Below are 20428 nucleotides of genomic sequence, written 5' to 3' on the forward strand. Positions count from 1 at the left end.
ATTTGAACTGCCTCTGCCTCAAGCTTGGTGGTGTAGGATTTGAACTGCCTCTGCCTCAAGCTTGGTGGTGTAGGATTTGAACTGCCTCTGCCTCAAGCTTGGTGGTGTAGGGTTTGAACTGCCTCTGCCTCAAGCTTGGTGGTGTAGGGTTTGAACTGCCTCTGCCTCAAGCTTGGTGGTGTAGGGTTTGAACTGCCTCTGCCTCAAGCTTGGTGGTGTAGGATTTGAACTGCCTCTGCCTCAAGCTTGGTGGTGTAGGGTTTGAACTGCCTCTGCCTCAAGCTTGGTGGTGTAGGGTTTGAACTGCCTCTGCCTCAAGCTTGGTGGTGTAGGATTTGAACTGCCTCTGCCTCAAGCTTGGTGGTGTAGGGTTTGAACTGCCTCTGCCTCAAGCTTGGTGGTGTAGGATTTGAACTGCCTCTGCCTCAAGCTTGGTGGTGTAGGATTTGAACTGCCTCTGCCTCAAGCTTGGTGGTGTAGGGTTTGAACTGCCTCTGCCTCAAGCTTGGTGGTGTAGGATTTGAACTGCCTCTGCCTCAAGCTTGGTGGTGTAGGGTTTGAACTGCCTCTGCCTCAAGCTTGGTGGTGTAGGATTTGAACTGCCTCTGCCTCAAGCTTGGTGGTGTAGGATTTGAACTGCCTCTGCCTCAAGCTTGGTGGTGTAGGATTTGAACTGCCTCTGCCTCAAGCTTGGTGGTGTAGGATTTGAACTGCCTCTGCCTCAAGCTTGGTGGTGTAGGATTTGAACTGCCTCTGCCTCAAGCTTGGTGGTGTAGGATTTGAACTGCCTCTGCCTCAAGCTTGGTGGTGTAGGATTTGAACTGCCTCTGCCTCAAGCTTGGTGGTGTAGGATTTGAACTGCCTCTGCCTCAAGCTTGGTGGTGTAGGATTTGAACTGCCTCTGCCTCAAGCTTGGTGGTGTAGGGTTTGAACTGCCTCTGCCTCAAGCTTGGTGGTGTAGTGGTAACACATCTGCTCTAGCAAGGCAAAGGTCACGTCTTTAAAATCTGACCCGAGAATTTATTTTCACAGAAATTGAGAAAGTACTGAATATACAGTGCAGTGCTTAACACACCATGGTGTGTAGGAGTAAAAACAAATAATATTCTTCATCCCGAAGCAGAACTAACATCTATGGCCAAAGTTGTAACATATCTTGTATTCACAAAGCCGCAGTGGAGTGTAAAACACACCGAGTGCTAATTGACATCTTAAACAACCCTGAGACAATTTAACCAGCCATGGCTGCCGCAGTCCCGATACCTGTTGCAACTCTAGACGATTTGGGAAACACAGAGTGCTCCTCTTAACATGTCATCACAGTCTCTAGAATATTGGTGCCTGCGAGCAACAACAAATTTACATACACGTCCTAGGTGTGTGTGTCTATGCGAGTAAATGTTAGCGACTAGACCCTGATGGAAGGCACACGGTGTTTCAAGAGAGAAGTGATTGGTTGTATTTGTGCTGCTGGCGAGGCTGGCGTTTATACAGGTGGGTGAAGCATGTCTGGCCGGAAGGCCAAATACTTCAAATAGAATCATCTAACCGCAGCTTTAGTTTCTCCCTTGGACTCATGATTTATTTTCCCCACAGGAACTTGATGTCTTCTGTCGTAGAATTTCAGCATGTGGTTTATTCTTTATTGTTTTTTAGTTTACCTTTGGGTAACAAAGACAAATTGAGTGGATAGCGGGACTTGAACCTGCCACCTCCAGATTAACATTTCGGTGCTCTACCAACTGAGCCATCTAGCCTTATGTCGACGCTATCCCTTATTCAGGTCTGATACTTCACTGAGGCAATGGAGGCGATTGCATCCATGCGCCCTGGTCATTGCCTTGGTGCCCTTGAAATGCTTTAGTAGAAATTTACAATTTCCTTATAGGGTGCCATTTACCATGGAGAAAATGCCTCGGTGCCCTTGCCCTTTCAAAAACGAAGCATTTAAGTCACATATATTGACAAACTTTAAAGTGCATGCAGTGATCCTGCTGTCATCGATGCATCATCCAAGACTTGACCGTTTTGTTTTTACAATCCAAAAACTCTCCCCTGTTCATCAAATATAGTGCACCCCGGTACTCGCTCAAAACCTGGCATGTTCGTGTAGAAACTCAAAATTCCATTACAATAATGCATAGAGACAGATTGCCAAGTAACTGTGTACACAAGGTTGACTCGTGTGAACATCAGGTTTACATAACACAAGGGTCTCATCTGTTATGGGCTGTCCACAATGAATAACCTCTAAACACGCAGTACGTTCTTTCGGTAATTATACATGTACAACCTGGCATGATCATCAATATGTTGTTTTTACTGAGGTTGGGGGGGGGGATCTTTAGAAAAATTCCGTTGAGACTGAAGGCTCGGGAATGTCATGTTCATCTCAAACACATGATAAAGGACGACTCCATCCTCAACTTATTTCATTCCATTTACTAATTCTGCTTGTGAAGCGAAGGAGTCCAAGAAAAGTGGCTTAAATCACTGTACTAGAAAGTAACCCAATGGAGAGAAGTCAAGAAGGACATTTCAGTTTTAGATGAGAGAGGAAAACCCCAGATGATTTCTTCAAAGGAAAACCCACGCAGCCAGGTAGAGATTGAAAACCCATATCCTGAGGATACGTATAAACTGGCATCACATAAATGAAAATTTGTGTTGTTTGACTTGACAGCCTCCATCTGCCTCAAACAACAAAGAGGGACTTAGATTGGGTGGTTGAAAGGGGCTTGACAGAATCATAAAAGCATCAAAATATTGTGCACAAAAATACAAATTATAAATAAATGTCTCCTTTTTTAATGCCTTCATCAACTGAAAATTGTAAAAGTAATGACTCCATTCTAAAATGATTATCTATTACAAAAGGAAATGTCTTCCATTTTTTAATGCCTTTGATCAACTGAAAATGTTAAATGTAAATGAATCCATTTTATGATGGTTCACATTTGTTTCCAATTAATTGTCCCTTGAGGCCTTACAATTTTCCAAACGAACAATTGTGACATTTTAAGATAGCAATTACTAGGTGAAACATGGACTGTTATTGCCTGCCTTTGAAACATAATAGTTGTTATGCTGTGATGATGAAGTTTATTGTACATCGGGCAAGTCCACGAATGAAAGGCATTTTAATCAATACAATGCATTGGATGGAAATATGTCACTTGGAAAGTAATTTACTTTCCTTTTAGCGGAGGAAGTTGAGTGGAATTGATTGAAGACAAACATCACAATATATTGTGACACGTTTAGTAGCTAAGAAAGAAGTCTTGCATATTTTTTATCCCGCTTGCGATTGACTACACTAGAGTAGAGCTGACAACATTTGCATCTTGCAATCAGGGAGATGTTGTTAATAATAATATGAGACATTAAAGAGTGCATAGTGCACTCTAGTGTCTCTAGCACATATAAAAAGAATAAATATTAATATTTCTCTTCTTAGATCTATAATCCTTATGGTTTAAACACTAAGAGCCACTGTATGTAATGGTATTCAACAACGACCCCCACCTTCTCCCCAAAGCTCTAATATAAAAATATGAACGGGAATATCGAATAGACAACGACTCAACTTTGAAAATTATGAAGGAGAACTTAATTCAGTAGATTACTGAAGGGCAATATATTTATTGCTTGTGACTTTTCTTTCTTACTGCTGCGAGTATTTTGCATGAAATGCAGATGAAGACCTTGTGCGAATCAGGGAGCTCAATGTACAGTGAGAATATTAAGCTGTGGTGAATAACATTTGCCTGTCGTCTAATCTGCCCGAAGGTTTAAATATAGTGGTTCTAAATCCTGATGTAGATTGGAAAGATATACTGAAATCGCTCTCGACTGACTGAGAGAACTTTGATGATGATTCTTTGAGATACGCTCGATCCCATGGTGAAAACTTTTATCATTCATTTCTACCCGATTAACATCACTTGACATCTTCAAATTATTTTTTAAAGGGCTTAAGGCACATGGTCAAGAAGTTAGCATGCATTTAATTAGCCTTTTTTCATCTGTGAGCTCTGCTGAGTTGGACTGCTAAGGCGATCTCTTGAATCAAACTCAAATTCTAGTGGCCGGGGCGTGGCGTCAAAGTGTGGTGGAAACCCTGGTGTGATACTTGTGATCTCAAGCAACCTTTTTAATTCATTAATTGCTTCTCTTCACCCAAGAGTAAATGGGTTCATATCAGGGCAGAGATGGTTCTTGTGAACCAAAGAAAACAAAAATCATTGCTCACCAGAATTCTGCAACATGAAACAACCTAAGGAGGTTATACTAAACCTGTCTAATAAGATCAATACCCAGGCCCTCAAAGTCCCAACCCCCCACAAGAAACAAAAAGTCCTTAATTCTACACTCTAGACCAATGTTTGAGGAAGGTCTACTTACCTAATAAGAACATACCCTGTGATGACCCCCCGCCCCCAAAAATAACCCTGGCTCAAAAGAATTCTGCAACCTGTATCAAAGTAAGTATACTAACCTGTCTAATAAGATCAGAGAGAGCTGGATTCCACGACGATGGGTAGTGTGGATGAGTTGATTGATACATGTGCATCATATCGCTGATGGAGGAATTAGAATGGATGTCATACGGCCTCTGTAGGGATGGAACACCAAACACCAGCAATCCAGACGGGTGATCGAGCCACAACCGCGGACAAGATGACAACACCGAGAAGACGTCGACACCGATGCACAGATTCATGTACGTTGAGAGAGGAAAGAAGAACAAAAAGAAAAAGCGAGATAAAAAAGATGGCAATATACAAGGTAACAATCAATGTTCTTGGTTTTCAAATTGATCCTTGGTACACACCGGTGATTTATTCAAAGTTGCGGTGATAGGGCAGATGGTTGAATCCACTCAGGGCCAACGCAATGGAGTGTGCCACCGCTGAGTCTTAATCAAAGACAAATAGGACTACCTGTTCTCTGATGCTCATGCTTCTTATTTGAACTTGAGTGAGGAGCAATGCTCATTCCCGTGGGGGTGTGTCCAGGGCTTAATTTCATAAAGCATATAAGCATAAAAAATCGCTAAGCACAGACAAATCTTGCTGAACAGAAACTGGTTCCCAGTCAGAATTACATAAAGTTCACATTGTTGCGTTTTTTTCTACCTAACAAATTTCAGACACAAGTCTAAAACATTTGTTATAAATCCTGAACATACTTTTAATAATTTTACATAAAATATCATGATTGAAACGAAACAACAACACTGGTTTAACAAAACCCACACTAATACCTTTTTGTTCTTCAAAATAAAGCAGTCCTTGTGCAAGACTACTCAATGCAAGCAACTGTATGTCAACTGGTTCAAGCGCTTATATGCGGTAAAGAACCTTTTATGGTCAGTCTCAAGTACAATGTGCCGCTTATAAAAACAGAGAATTTTGTTCCAAGACTTGACTTCAGAAGAGGACAAATAATACTGCCTTTCCTGCTAATGGAAAAACATGAGCTAACAAAACAAACATGGCATGAGAGGGTCGTCTTATCTATCTGGCTCAAGCAAGGTACATTTGAGAATCCCAAATGGGTCCTCGATCAATAAAAGGCATAACCTACAAACCTACCACTCTTAAAGGGAAGGTAAACGTTTGGTAATCACTCTCAACATTAACGGCAATAACAGGCCTGTATGCTGCATGTTTGAAAGGGCAAGGGCACCAAGGTATTTTCTCATTGCTAAAGGGCACCCCATGAGGAAATTGTAAATTTCTCTTGGAGCATTTCAAGGGCACCAAGGCATCACTTTCCTTGCCTCCATGAAGTATCAGGCCTGCAACAAGAAACCATTAGTAGCCTTCAGAAGCTTTCAGTTTGTGGAAACACCATGGGTATCGAAGTTACCTCTTTCTCAAAAACTTTGTTACTTTCAGAGGGAGTCGTTCACCACAACGTGTATACTATCATCAGCTCTCCATTGCTCGTTACCAGGTTACCAAGTAAGTCTTTATGCAAATAATATTTTGAGTAATCACCATACATGTCAGCCTTGCCTTTAAACGGGACCTCAATAAGTCGCAGGCCATGTGAATAATTGACCGGACCTCAATAAGTAGTAAGCCATGTGAATAATTGACCAGAGAAAAGTCTTTATTTTTCTCTCTCTCTCTCCCACGACCTAATCAAGCTAAGTCTGAAGTGCTTCGCTGAGTACATTTTCACATACCTTAGATTTCAAGGCAATCATCAGGCTTGGGTCTGTGCCCGGACCCTCTCAAGATTAAGTATAGAGTTTCTCCCTACCTCGACCCAACCGATGATTAGTTATATTTAATGAGCACTTTAAAGCCATGGGATGATGAGGCATAAGAAACGGAAAACACCATCGGAGTAGAATTTGAATTCCTGCGCAGCCTTATGAAGGGATTTGTGCTCTTGTCAAAAGGGTTTTTAAATGTGATTTATTTGTTCCTATTATTTTCTTAGGGGTTATAAAACATAACCTCTCCTTGCTATCCACCATCAAGCCATAGCGACCGATGTTGTCAGCTAGCAGGCCAGATACATCACATAGGCAAAGAAGTCCATTGCCTCCATGCCCCCTAGTCATTGTCTTGGTGCCCTTGAAATGCTACATAGGGTGCCATTTACCAAAGAGAAATGCCTTGGTGCCCACAAAATGAAGCATACAGGACAAAGCACAAATCATATTCTGTTCTATTTAATGCTAGCATTTTCAAAGGCAGTTTGTTGAAAACTAGAGAGTATTCATTGGTAACCTGACCTTTAAAATAACAAAGCTGTACTCCTGGTCTTTAAACGTAGACTTAAGTTGTAAAAAGGGTAAAATACTGGATCTAACAAGCCGACAGTTCAATGCATATACTTCAAACCATTTCAAGTCACCTCCCATTCACATGGATGCAGAAGTTGAACAGTGTGGTAATCTAAATTAAAGATGACAGTATTTTTCCCAGACTCACAAATTGCAACCCAATCACTTATTAGGTAATTCATGTCTGCAGTATTTGCTCTTAGCCAGGCCTAGACAAAAATATTCAGGCAAACAAGAAAACGAAAGAAAAAAACGAGGAGAAAAAAAGAGAGAAAAAAACTGAATGAGGTTGCCATGAACGCCGAAAGGAAAAAGCCCGGAAATAGAGATAGCAGTTTCCATGGAAACCGCAATTCACTCCGCATGGATACTTATTGATTGTGGATTTAATCTTTAAATTCTTTCTTGGATTTGTCCTCTTTCAGAGAAGAAGACGGCTGAGATGGAGCGAAAGAGAGAGAGAGAGAGAAGTGGGGCGAGAATGAATGAGTTCACATCTGACCTTTCCGCGTAACATCTCGTAGGCACAAACCCCTAAAGACCACCAGTCCACTGGAAATGTGTAGCCTTTGCAATCTGCTGAAGCTGTATTAAGGATATCTGGAGCTGTAGATAGACAGAGGAGAGATAAAAGACAAGACAGATATTGACATTAAAATCATGAAATTATAAATTAAACAAAATGTGGAAAAGCACCTAAGAAAAGATCCGAGTGATAATAATTTAAGATATATTTCTCAATTCTTTGGGAAATTTTGACAAAATGATTGTGTTAGTGAAACAGATATTATGTTGTCTTGAAACTCTGGCTCCTAATTGAGAGCGTTTATCTGATAACAAGTTGAACCATTTCAAAGCAAAACTATACATAAATAGTCACAAACAAAAAGATGAAAATGTTGTTTATAATGAGAGATCACACCGCTGGACCACTTCAAGGTGAGGGCTCTATCGACCCAGATCAACTGCCACCAGGGACACATTGCCACCTACATGTACTCCTGGGGCTCAAGCAGGGCTGCCCGCTTCACAGTCCATTACGAGTCTGACTGGTTAGAGCAGAATGCACTGCCGTCCCAAGCATAATTTGTTTGTGCTCAGTTCCTTGAAAAGGTTCAAGGTTTGCATTTCTACATTCCTCCTCCACCTTCAACCTTTACATGTTTCAACACCAATCTCAGCCACTGTGTATATCTTCAGGGGAAATCTAATTGAAGTTTGCTTTTAAAGTGACAACTTGCTGGGGGATGGGTTTATCCTTTGACCCATGGTTTGGATGATGCATTGCTTTACACCTACAGCTGTCTGAAAAAACTTCATCACAAATCAGGCCCGATACTTCAGGGTTGCCTCCATGCCCCCTGGTATTGCCTTGGTGCCCTTGAAATGCTCCAGTAATTTTTTTTTCAATTTCCTTATAGGGTGCCCTTTAACCAAGCAGAAAAGGCCTGACAAGTAACTTGAGTATTTGCTGAAAGTTCTACAGTGTATAGTTTTCATATTTGTCCCCGTCTCAGTGCCGAGTTCAGAGACGACCTAATCCAAGCATCCTGAGACATCTTCTGCTGCCTCCAAATACAAGATGAAAGGTTTTCCTCATCTTTATTGAGGAAGGTTTCAATTTCGTATAATGTCGCTTAACAAAATTATCCGCCAGACAAAAGTCTGTGGGGGTACTAGACGCACGTAATTTACACCACATGACATTTCAACTGGAAATATATTTCTTAGGTATTTTTTGTTGAGTGTTTTATGGGTTTTGTAAATTCTTGCTTTTCAATCAAATTCCTGAAATGAATAATAGCATGAATTTTGTATGGAACGTTTTGCCAAAGGATTCAAAGCACAGATTCAGCAACTCTTTACATTTGTGTGTATGCTTATTTAAGCCGGTATTGAATTTCATAAAAAACAGTGGTCTCCTGTTGCCCTGGTCTTGTCCCTCTTGGTGCCCCATTCAAAGTTTCCAATCAACTTCCAAGATTTGTCTTTACAAAACGAAAAATGGCAACTGTATCGCTCACAACTTATCACGACAACAGAATTCACTTACAAAACACAATCAGACATCAGCGACACAATCCTTCAATCCTTTCAGCATGAATTTTACTATATTGCGCCTGCTGCAGAAAATATGCCGCAATGCAAAAGTTGCGATTATTTGAGGCGTAACTAGCACAGTAGTAAATTTCAATAGCATAACGAGAGGTATCGATACAGCGCGCTTCCCAATAGTAGGGAGGTTGGTCTACAGTACACATACTTATTATATTAAACTGATCCAAACAGTAGATAACGATTGTAAAGGAAAGCCAGCAATTTAACCATTCACTGAACGCATGATGTTTTGACAGTGCAGAAAAAGGAGCAAAAGTGCACATGTAATAACGTGGATTAATGAATCGTTGCAACAGGATGCATACATCTGGATGCGTTGACGGCCGGTAAAATAACATCAAGGCATTTGCTGGACCAATCAAGTTTGTACTGTCTGATTGGGAAGGCGTTATGTTTATACTGTATTGTGGTGAAGCAGGCTTCCTTTTATCTTCTGCACGACAGCTATGTTTTTTTTAAACCTACTTGGCTTCTTCTTGAGTGAGGAGGTGAGATGCAAACAAGTTGTGTTTGTTTAGGTCCATCTACAATATTTTACTTCGGTGATAACTTTTATGAGTCTATATTGACTTGTGTTCGTTGTGGAAACGTACGTAGCAAAAATCTGTTGAAATAAATGTCATTTTCAAGCTAGACCACCAGACCACCAAGCGTTCTCAGTAGCTGGAGGGAGTTCAAATGCGTAATTTATGCAGTGGGTGGTGCATAGATTTGTTTAATTAAAAAAAAATGAAAATAGACGTTAAATCTACCTACATGTTTTAACCCTTATTATACCAATGTGTGTAAAGCACTGTAAATACTCATTAATTTCCCCAAGTCCTGTAAAATAAAAAAATTCCACACGCATTACTTCGGTAGTTAAAAGCACTCCGCACTAATGAAGTCACTTTTGCTCCAAATACCCAGCTGTCAGACAAACATTCCACCACTTAAACCACCACCGCATCATTGGCATACAAGACCGCACTAGTATTACAGTCAGTACATGGTGTAAACAATCAACTTGAACATGTACACGTTCAAGTTCAGCGTTCTCCCTCAAACAGTGGTCCCGTTGGCCTAATGCCAGTTAAAACACCCGAGGACCAGTCAAAAACTCCTCTGGCTAGTTCATTATTGAAACACATCCCGATTTTGTTTGAACATTGGCACATGAAAAGGTGCTGGACTATTGACATGGCTGGTCCTACTGGCTAGTCCATGTAGTCACTGAAAAAAATTAAGAGCGAACCCTGGTAGGCTGTTAGTGAAATTTGGCACGTTGTCCGTCATCCGGCTCCTATTTTTAGTGTAAGTGAATGGGGTGCTATTAACTACCACTTCAGCATACCAATAGCGGATTTTGTGTGTGTGTGCAATACCTTAAACGAAAGCTATTAACGTTTTCAAACCTAGAGGAAGAGCTTTTTAAACCTCAAATTAAAGTGTCAGAATTAGGTTGTATTGATCCAAAATGTTCAGCATGTTTACTTACTTACTTTCAAACAGAAAAGGCAAACCAGTGCTCAATTTCATGGCACTTCTAAACGCCGAATTCTGCACAAACGATCACCGCTCTCCACTTGAAGGCAAGTGCCAAATTTCTGTGCTAGCGAAGAATGCCTAGTAACAGGGAGTACACACGCCAAAATTCCCTTCTTCCCGTGAAAGCAGCTTGACGTAAGCACAAAATTCCCTGCTACCGCAAGCACGGATTCATGCTTATTTATAAGCAGAGCCATGAAATTGCGTCTAGTAGTTTTGACGGATTAAAAGCGATGTACTACCTTGTGTGTTATGCCAACATTAATATGAACATTAAGACCTTGCTACATGTAGTTTTCCTGTACACATTTATAAATGACTAAAACAACAAAACAGTTCCAAAAACAGAATGCTTTGCCTTTCAAGAAACCAAATATTCCAGCATACATGTATAACAAGCAGTACAAATAGGCTCTCCACAGAGCCACCAACACTCACAAAGAGATTTTACATGGTGTCACCATGCACAAACCTTACTTTACTTATAACTGCAGTCTGAGACAAAACCAAGTAGGACTAAACAGCACAGGAAATTACACTCCTTTCAACGACTGGACGCCTAAACCTTTTCCACAATATTTCCATAACCTACATACACCCCGGGTAGATTGACATAGTTCTGTGTACACATACACTGTACATGTAATGCGTACCCGGGGCATTGTTTTCTCTGCAATATGATCGTAAGAAAATGATCCTCTTTCATAAAGACGGCGTATTAGTAGATATTAAGGGGGGGTCAATGCTGTGTTGTTTTTAATAATGTTCTCCCTGTCGGTTCAAATTTGTTTGAGTGAAAATGTCATGTTGGTAAACTCCTGATTCTGTGGAGAATATTTTATTCAAACATATGGTGGATATGGATTTAGAGAGGGACTTGTGAAGAAAAAAAAACCTAAAGAACAAAAGAGGCGGTTAAACATTTACATGAAGATAAAGTCAATGGTTAGTTACTTTCAGAAAATAAGTTATATTTCTTTTCTTTTTAAGTTTTAGGTTGAATTGATGTCAGTTTTACATCCGGCAGGAATATCATCTTTGAAATATCATTTTTGAAAGGGCAAGGCCATCCATTGGAAAATCTCAAAATCTACGGGGAACTTTTGAAGCAAAGGCCTCCAAGGTCTGACTGTAATTCCACGCAAGATCTGATATAAAGAATATAGTTTGCTTTTACCCTTACACCAATTAGATGTGCCTGAATATTCAGTACTAAATCCTGAGTTCCATGAAGAAACAAAAATCCAGAGGCAAATTACTTGGGTGGGATTTGAACCCACAAACTTTGCATGGCTAGAACAGACATCTTACAACTACACTAGACCAACAAGCTACATGTAACCCGGCGGCAAGAGGCAGTTCTTCAGTGACATGGAGAACCTTGATCTCTCAGGCTTCAACAACTCTTGTTTTTTTATTGTTTTTTTACTCTCTCAAAAAAAAGGACAAGGTTCTTCCCTCAATCTTTAGAGACTTTGTTGTCAACAACCAGTCAGATGCCCCATTATCCGAGCAAACAAATCTCATCTTGAAAGAGTGCATTTAATTGAACAATCGGTCCGCACTTCACGTTTCGCATTGACGGCGGCGGACAAAACCTAATAGTAAAATAAAACACCTTGTTATCACGTACCACGTCGCAACCAAGGATACACAGTCAATGTTGTTTACTTTTTAAGGAAATTAATTCTGTTTTGTTTTCCTGCTCTAGTGCCTTTGATTCCAGTTTAGTTAAAATAAAAACAAGACAATTGTTTTTACGTATTTTGAGAATCCCAACACTTTCATCTTGCAACCAGGGAGATTATATAGTTTTTTTTATATTATAATTGGTTTGCGGTAACACCATTGCCAGGTAGACTAAGTTCTTTAAAGAACTGTCTTTCTATATATTCTACATTTATCGGACTGGTTCGGAATATATTAGGTGTTAGTGACAAATTGACGACTGCGCATACAAATGTATAATTACTGGGGAGATTTACGGACGGGGAGACACAGGGCAGACGTAGAGAGAGACAAAAGACAACGAGAGGAAAGATGTAAAATGATAACAGGCATCAGACTCTAGCTCCTTGAGAATACTGTAACTATGGCAACAAACAGCCCATCAAGCGATGGCGACGACGACGACGGGTTCTGGGTCACTGGGAAAAAAAAATCCCAAGGATTAATTAACAAGTACCACAGTTTTTGTTTGCTGGGCCTGTGATTAAAATGCTGAATGTGAAAGGGCATGGCTGTCTTCAATTGGGGCTGATCCAGGGTAGAGGGATATCAAATAACAAGGATAGAGAAATCAAACAACAAGAAGAATGAATAGGAAAGTCACACCCTTGTACTACGACAGCTCAAGATTATTACACAAGATTGGGAAGAAAACTAAATAACACATAATAGAATTGTAACAAAGTGACTGGTTACAATGAATGTACTTCACATACACAGGTAATCTAGTGCAGTTCAAATCTGATTTTGATATTTTAAATAAGGCTGGCTGTTTTACAAATAACTAAGACTTTAACACAAAGATTTCAAACAAGAAATTTGAAATAAAGCCATGGAAACTATTAAGATACACAAGGCCCTTCGTTTTTGCAAACAAATTCATCCGAGTATCCAACTGAAATCACAAATGATGCATTTTTTGTTCCTTGGTGCTTACAATCTCCTCAGATCTCTAAAAATTCCAGTCTGAAGATGTTTCTTGAAGACTGTACCAGAAATAAATGGCGAAGTCAGTCCTTGTTGGCACACAGCAGTTTTGCCAAATTCCTTGCTAGATTGGCTGTACAGAAAAAATAGAAAGCTTGACACAGCAAAAAGCCAAAGTATCCAGATTTCCCAATACTTATGGCATCTATTCAACAAGTCAAATCCAAAACGACTTGTAAACTTAAAAGCTGGATGACCACTGGTTTGATTAAATCTATCAAGTACAAACATAGACTGTATAAAAAATATATTAACAAACCAACCGAGCAGAATAAGCATAAGTATACAACTTACCGTAATAAACTAACCACCCTGTTAAAAGAAGCTAAGTCTAAATACTATAAAGATAAATTTGACCATGCAAAACATGATGTAAAGAAGACATGGAAGATTATTTAGCTCATTCTGAATAATAATACCGGTAGTCGTAAGTCAGACACAAAGCTTAATCATGAGGGTAGACAAGTTAATGACCCCCATGAGGTCGCTGATATATTCAATAATTACTTCACTAAAACATTGGCCCATCACTGAATAGTAAAATTCCACAAACAGATGTGTCATTTAGAGATTTTTTAAAATGTAATCACCCTGAATCAATGTTTTTCTACCCTACCGATCAAAAGGAGGTTTGTGATATTGCCAAATCATTTAAGAACGGTAAAAGTGCTGGGTACGATGACCTTAGCCCTGATGTTTTTAAGTCAGTTATTTCCAAAATTAGTCGGCCATTATGCCATGTTTGTAATTTGTCCATTTCTAAGGGTGTTTTTCCCGATAAACTGAAAACGGCCAAAGTGACCCCCATATTCAAAGCTGGAGACCAGTGTGAAACCGTTAACTACCGACCAATATCTGTGTTATCATGTTTTTCTAAACTTCTCGAAAAAATAGTCTACATGAGAACTTCTACTTTTTTATCTAAATTTGATATTTTGTACAATGGTCAATACGGGTTTAGAAGTAATCATTCTACTGACATGGCTGTAATAGACCTGGTCCCTAAAATTACTAAAGGTTTTGAGAATAACTGCATATCGCTCGGTGTCTTTCTAGACTTGTCTAAGGCCTTCGACACCATCAATCACAATATTCTGCTTCAAAAGCTTAATTATTATGGCATAAGAGGTACTACTCTGAATTGGTTTTGTAGTTATCTTACGAACAGAAATCAATATACTAAAATTGGCTGCTGCTCCTCTTCATTGAATAATATTACTTGTGGAGTACCACAAAGTTCCCTTCTTGGGCCATTCTAATTTTCTTTGTACATAAACGATATTTGTCATGCATCAACGGTCCTCTTATTTATCCTTTTCGCAGACGATACTAATATTATCTACTCAAGTGATATCAGACATGTAGAAACTATTATCAATGTACTTAATGTTGAATTAGACAAAGTATCAATTTGGCTCCAGGCAAACAGACTGTCACTCAACTTGAAGTAATTTATGTACATTTATGGCTTTTTCAAAAAGTAAAAAGAAATTGAATTTACGTAATTGTCAAGTTAAAATTAATAATGAGCCCATACAGCGAGTGAATAATACAAAATTTCTTGGGGTTTATATTGACGAATGTCTTTCATGGAACATCCATATCAAAGAATTAGAAAACAAAATATCAAACAATATTGGTATCATGAGTAGATTGAAGTATACACTCCCATCGAGCATTCTGCGTACTTTATATTGTTCACTTATTCTTTCATACCTCTCTTATTGTAACATTATCTGGGCCAATACATACAAGTCAAATCTGGATAAGTTGATTAAACTTCAGAAAAAGGCTATTCGCATTGTATGCAAGGCCCCCTTTCTTGAGCACACCACTCCCTTGTTTAAGAAACATAAGCTATTGTCTCTTATGAATATAAATGTATTTCAGCAAGATGTTTTTATGTATAAGTTTGTAAACAACCAACTTCCTAAATCATTACTCAATCTTTTTGTTTTTAACAGCACCGTACATGATTACAATACTAGGTCGTCAGCTAAATTTCATGTTCCCCTATTTAGATCAACTCTTTCCCAACACACAATTTCTTTCACTGGACCAAAAAACTGGAATAATCTTCTACTACCAATTACTAATTGCCCCTCAACTAGCTCGTTTAAATACCGACTAAAAACGTTTTTACTAAATTCCCAACATAATTGATCAATTTGCTTTTTTATACTGGTAGTTGGCTTAGCCGTTACTTACTTACCTACCTACTTACTCGTCTATGTTTTCTAATTTGTATTGTTTGTTTAATTGTTGTCCCTTTGTTTACTTCACTTACATGTTCTGCTTCATAGTTATATTTACATTGTTTAACCATGGTTAAACCTTTGTGTAGTTATCTACCGTAGTGGTATGTATTTATTTATTCGTCTATTTAGTGCTGTATTCCTGTTTTGTTCTGTAATCTTGTAACGGGCACATCCGCCACAAGCCTCGGCTTTTAGGATGATGCCTCCCTGTGATGTGAATGTGGAAATAAATGTTTTATTGATTTGATATTTGGACCTACATGTACATATATAGGGACCAATCTACATGCAAGAGGTAACTATAAATGCTAAATTGTAAACTTGCGGGTACAACCATGTATAGTATTACTTTTCAGGGAGTGTTGGCTCTTAAAAGAGCTGCTTAAAACAGTCTGCTACCAGTAGTCTTTAGGAGAAATCTACATGTATCATCATGTGAATTTCCTCCCCCAGTCTGCAAGCAAACAGTGTGCAACAATTGGCGTCAAAAGAGCCAATGTACATGTACATCAACCCAAATTTCAAGTTAACTGACAACAAAATAATTTTAAAATGTGATTATACGCGCATAATTGAGCAAACCTATCAAGCAATTTATGATGTAATTAGAGGCTGGTAAGCCAAGGGAATGCGTAGGCTTTTAATCACAATTGCGACGGTCGTTTTAAAGGCACTGGACACTATTGGTAATTGTCAAAGACCAGTCTTCTCACTTGGTGTATCTCAACACATGCATACAAAAAAAAACTGTGAAAATTTGAGCTCAATTGGTCGTCGAAGCTGCGAGATAATAATGGAAGAAAAAACACCCTTGTCACACAAAGTTGTGTGGTTTCAGATGCATGAATTTGAGACCTCAAAATCTAAATCTAAAGTCTCAAAATCAAATTCATAGAAAATGACTTCTCTCTTGAATACTACGCTACTTCAGAGGGAGCCGTTTCTCACAATGTTTTATACTATCAACCTCTCCCCATAACTCGTTACAAATTAAGGTTTTATACTAATAAATTTGTTGAGTAATTACCAATAATAGTGTCCAGTGCCTTTAAGGAAAGATCCCCAATCTGGTATTGCAATAGACAGAGCTACACAATGTTGGGAATCGATTGACAATTTTTGTTAACGACGCAAGAGAAGCCTACAGGGAATTAATATTCACTGTCTAGGTGGACTGTGTCTGCATATTTTTGACGGGGTACTTTGTTAATTAACGTCCAAACTGCATTGTGGTAAACGGCTGTACGAAACAAAATAACAAGCATTTTTCTCGCCGTTTCCATCTGCAGGGTGTGTAAGGGCCATTCAGAATTGTTATTGATGAAAACAATATAAACAAATTAAATGTGGCTTGTTGGGTCAAACAAAATAACTGAAAATAAAAGTTCAGATATGGGAGGAAAACTCCACCAGGGGTCATGGATATATTATCAAATAAAAAAGAAGACAAATTAATACCCAGCTGGCTTAGATCATAAGTTTCATTCCTGATTATACTACAAAGTAAAAGATATTTGTTTAAGCCAGAAAAAGAAATTTAAACTATTGATGTTGGACCTTTGATCTAGAATATCTAGTTCACTTAAGGCATTAGTTTTCTCATCACTGTTGAAGCAATTCAATATTAACCAATCAAAACTTGGAGTACGTACATGTAGGTAAAAACTATTTTTACAAATAATTTTTTTTTTTAATAGAAATATTTAACATTGACTATTCTGAACGCAGAATCAAAAAAAAAATGCACCAGTGAAGATTAGCACCGATTCTAATAATCCTGTTACGGAGTAAATGCAATTATAGTCAGTTGTGTGGAAAGGGCAAGTGAGAGCACTTGTAAAACATGAGCCATGTAGCTGCTGCCCCAATGCCTTCAATGTATGCAGTTTTATCTGCAAGGTACATTGTACTCTTCTCAATGCATGTGCTATTTGTGACCGGTTGGCGTAGTTTTGGCTGGTGCATTTTTTTAGTGTGCAGGTCTTTTGTATTTTGTTGCTTTGTATTTCTATCTTAACTTATTTTGTACTTAAATAGTTTTTATATTGATTGTGTATACTTGTAATTTGGCCGGTGGATGTCAAGTTTCTATGTTTTTAACATGGACAATATTTCTAATTCCAATTCTAATTCTAACGATCTTGGTATAAACCGATGTTCAAACTTTTTTTTTATTTTTTTATTTTTTATCAAAAACAAAACTTAATTTTTACAAGCCCGCCCTTTTCATATAGATTGTGTAGAGTTTTATATAAGAGTATTCATCAAACAAACCATTATCCATTCTTGACTAGTAAAAGGTAAATTATTTAGTTTGACCCTTTTACACCGATGTGTCTAACACACTGTTAACTTGGTTAATCTAGAGTAGAGATGTCTTACCAACTAGACAACCATTATTGCCTACCTGGCAGTAAATTATTTAGTTTGACCCTTTTACACCGATGTGTCTAACATACTGTTAACTTGGTTAATCTAGAGTAGAGATGTCTTACCAACTAGACAACCATTATTGCCTACCTGGCTGTAGACCTTTATCATGCTGCCTTTATCTTGGTCATGTTTCTCGTATCGATAACGATAATGAAGGCTAATAAACATTTTGCAAATAGGAACCAGACTATTTTGTTATTCCAGCCTCGGTTTGGCAACATTGATATTAATGGGAGAAATTCAAGATGGCTGCACCATGATAAAAGCGAATAAATGAAAAAAAAACTACAATAGAATAAGGTCAAGATTTACAGACTAATTTGGTAAATGCTCTGATAAATTGTTTTCAATGCACTTTACAAGAACTTTTGTGAAAACAAATCCACATAGATATTACTTGGGTGAGATTGGAACCCATGACCTTTGCCATTCTAGAGCAGATGTCCTGCCACTAGGTTACCAAGATTGCCCGGTAACTGGAGGCAGTCTAAATCATATTGCAGTAGCGGGTAAGCTATTAAAAGAAAAATGTCATTTTAGAGTATAAAAAGGTCAGTATATTCTGCTCAACTATTTCAATGCACTATACGTGTAACTAATTTATGGTAAGTACTTTTCTCTGAGATAGAAGGCTGAAAGACCCACTAAGGACCCAATTTCATGGCGCTGCATACCCCAATTATGCACTGAAAAGTGCAGTGTAAAGTGCATGATTCTGTGGGTCGCACTCGCACAATATTGTACTGAATGATATGCGCAGAGTTCCACGGTGAGCAGCGTCTGATGACAGCCCAGGGCGCAATTTTACAAAGAGCCAAGATTGATCTAAATGTGTATCGATCTTAATTGCTCTAAGCAAAAGTGTGATGTCACAATACAAATCACTATGGCAATATTGACAACTCATCTAAACAGATGGATCATAGTGCTTTTGTGCAAATTGAGTCCAGGGGCCAATAAAACCTGTGAGCAGAGGCTTCCTGCTTACAGAGCGAGCGGTCCTTCGCACCATTCTTTTTTGTAACCATTTTGCTTACCAGAAACAGAGCAAACAACACGCCAACTTGCTGGCCGTTTCAGTTCTTGTAATAAATCCGATGTGAATGGCAGCTCTGCCATTGTCATCATTATGAAAAGCATGATTTGGTTAACAAATTTTGTTTTAAGTGGGGAGGTCATTACCAAAGTATAAGACTATCTTTTAAAGGCCCTGGACACCATTGGTAATTGTCAGAGACCAGTACTTGGTTTATCCCAACACAGATGCAAAAATCTGTGAAAGTCTGTAGAGAGTAATGAAAGAAAAAAACATCTTTGAGGTTCAAAATTTGTCTTTTAATATTTGAACGAAAAATTACCTCTTTCTCAAAATCAACATTACTTCAGGGGGAGCCGTTTTTCACAATGTTTTTATACTACAACAGCTCCCCATTGCTCATAACAAAGTAAATTTGTGTGCCAACAATAATTGTAAGTAATTACCAAGCGTTTCCAGTGCATTTAAGCATTGGGTATACTACCCCTACAGTGGACATGTATGCATTTGCCAACACCACCAATGCTCTCCAAATGGTGTAGGCCTACGTGTATCTAGGTGTAATGCCACTGATGCAGTACACGTATGTATCTCACCATCACTGGATGCTTATTTATACACCGTTTTATACTCCATGGTAATTGTAATAATAGTCATCAGCGTAGCATGTACAAGTTCAATTCTGTTTATGTAAATGCATATTTCACATTCTGAGTTTTTTTTTTTTTTTTTTCAGTGGGGATTTCTACGCGTGAAATACAATGCCGAAGTATGGCAATGAGTTTGATGAATGTGAATATCAGAACAATATCATGTTTAATGATTGCGAGCCCTTAACAGTGTTAATATTGTTATTAAGAAAATTTTGATAACAAACTTTCTGCTTAGCAACAAACGGTACATAGAATGTGTGATAAAATTACTTTGGCTGGTAACCTCATCATCATCATCATTGTTATTTACACGTAGGCTGTGTCCATCCAGCGTAGGATGTAGCCCTCCGTAACATATAGACACCATTCATTTCCATTTATAGCAGTTCTAGTCCATGTTGTTCCTGCATAAACCCTGTTAAACCATGGTAACCTTATGCTAGTCAACAAATCTGGTTTTCATTTGTTGAATGATGAAATACTATATGCTCCATTCAACTGACCCTCACCCCCTTAAATTGAATATCCCATTTCTCAACTCATGTAAACACACCTGTATACTTTGTTTTAGAAAAGGCAAAGACACCAATGCACCTTCTCCTCAGTAAAAGGGCACCCTATATTGAGGATATTGTAAATTTCTGCTGGAGCATTGCAAGGGCACCAAGGCAATTACCAGGGGGCAGGGAGGCAATCGCCTTTGTTGCCTCCTTGAAGGTTAATATTCTCACCATATTGTAACCATGCACCCGACAGCACTTTTTACAAGTAGTGTGTGCATATATTATTCAATCTCATTGAAGAACTCACACAGGAGTTGGAAACCAATTTCCCCTTCTAAGAGACCCCCGCCAATGCAATAATAACAAACACAATATCAACC

At 38.6% G+C, this 20428-nt stretch overlaps 1 protein-coding gene across 1 annotated transcript in view; it reads right to left on the minus strand.

The window, feature by feature from the left end:
• Positions 1–20428, minus strand: part of LOC117294890 (serine/threonine-protein kinase 32A-like) — a 73920-nt gene that overhangs the window by 12777 nt on the left and 40715 nt on the right. Inside the window, exons 8-9 of the mRNA XM_033777438.1 lie at positions 7308–7411; positions 4499–4615 (exon numbers count right to left, since the gene is read on the minus strand). Of these exons, the coding sequence (XP_033633329.1) occupies positions 4499–4615; positions 7308–7411 (221 nt within the window). The remainder of the gene's footprint in view (positions 1–4498; positions 4616–7307; positions 7412–20428) is intronic.

Source organism: Asterias rubens, chromosome 9 (genome assembly GCF_902459465.1).
Source record: "Asterias rubens chromosome 9, eAstRub1.3, whole genome shotgun sequence".
Taxonomy (NCBI): Eukaryota; Metazoa; Echinodermata; class Asteroidea; order Forcipulatida; family Asteriidae; genus Asterias; species Asterias rubens.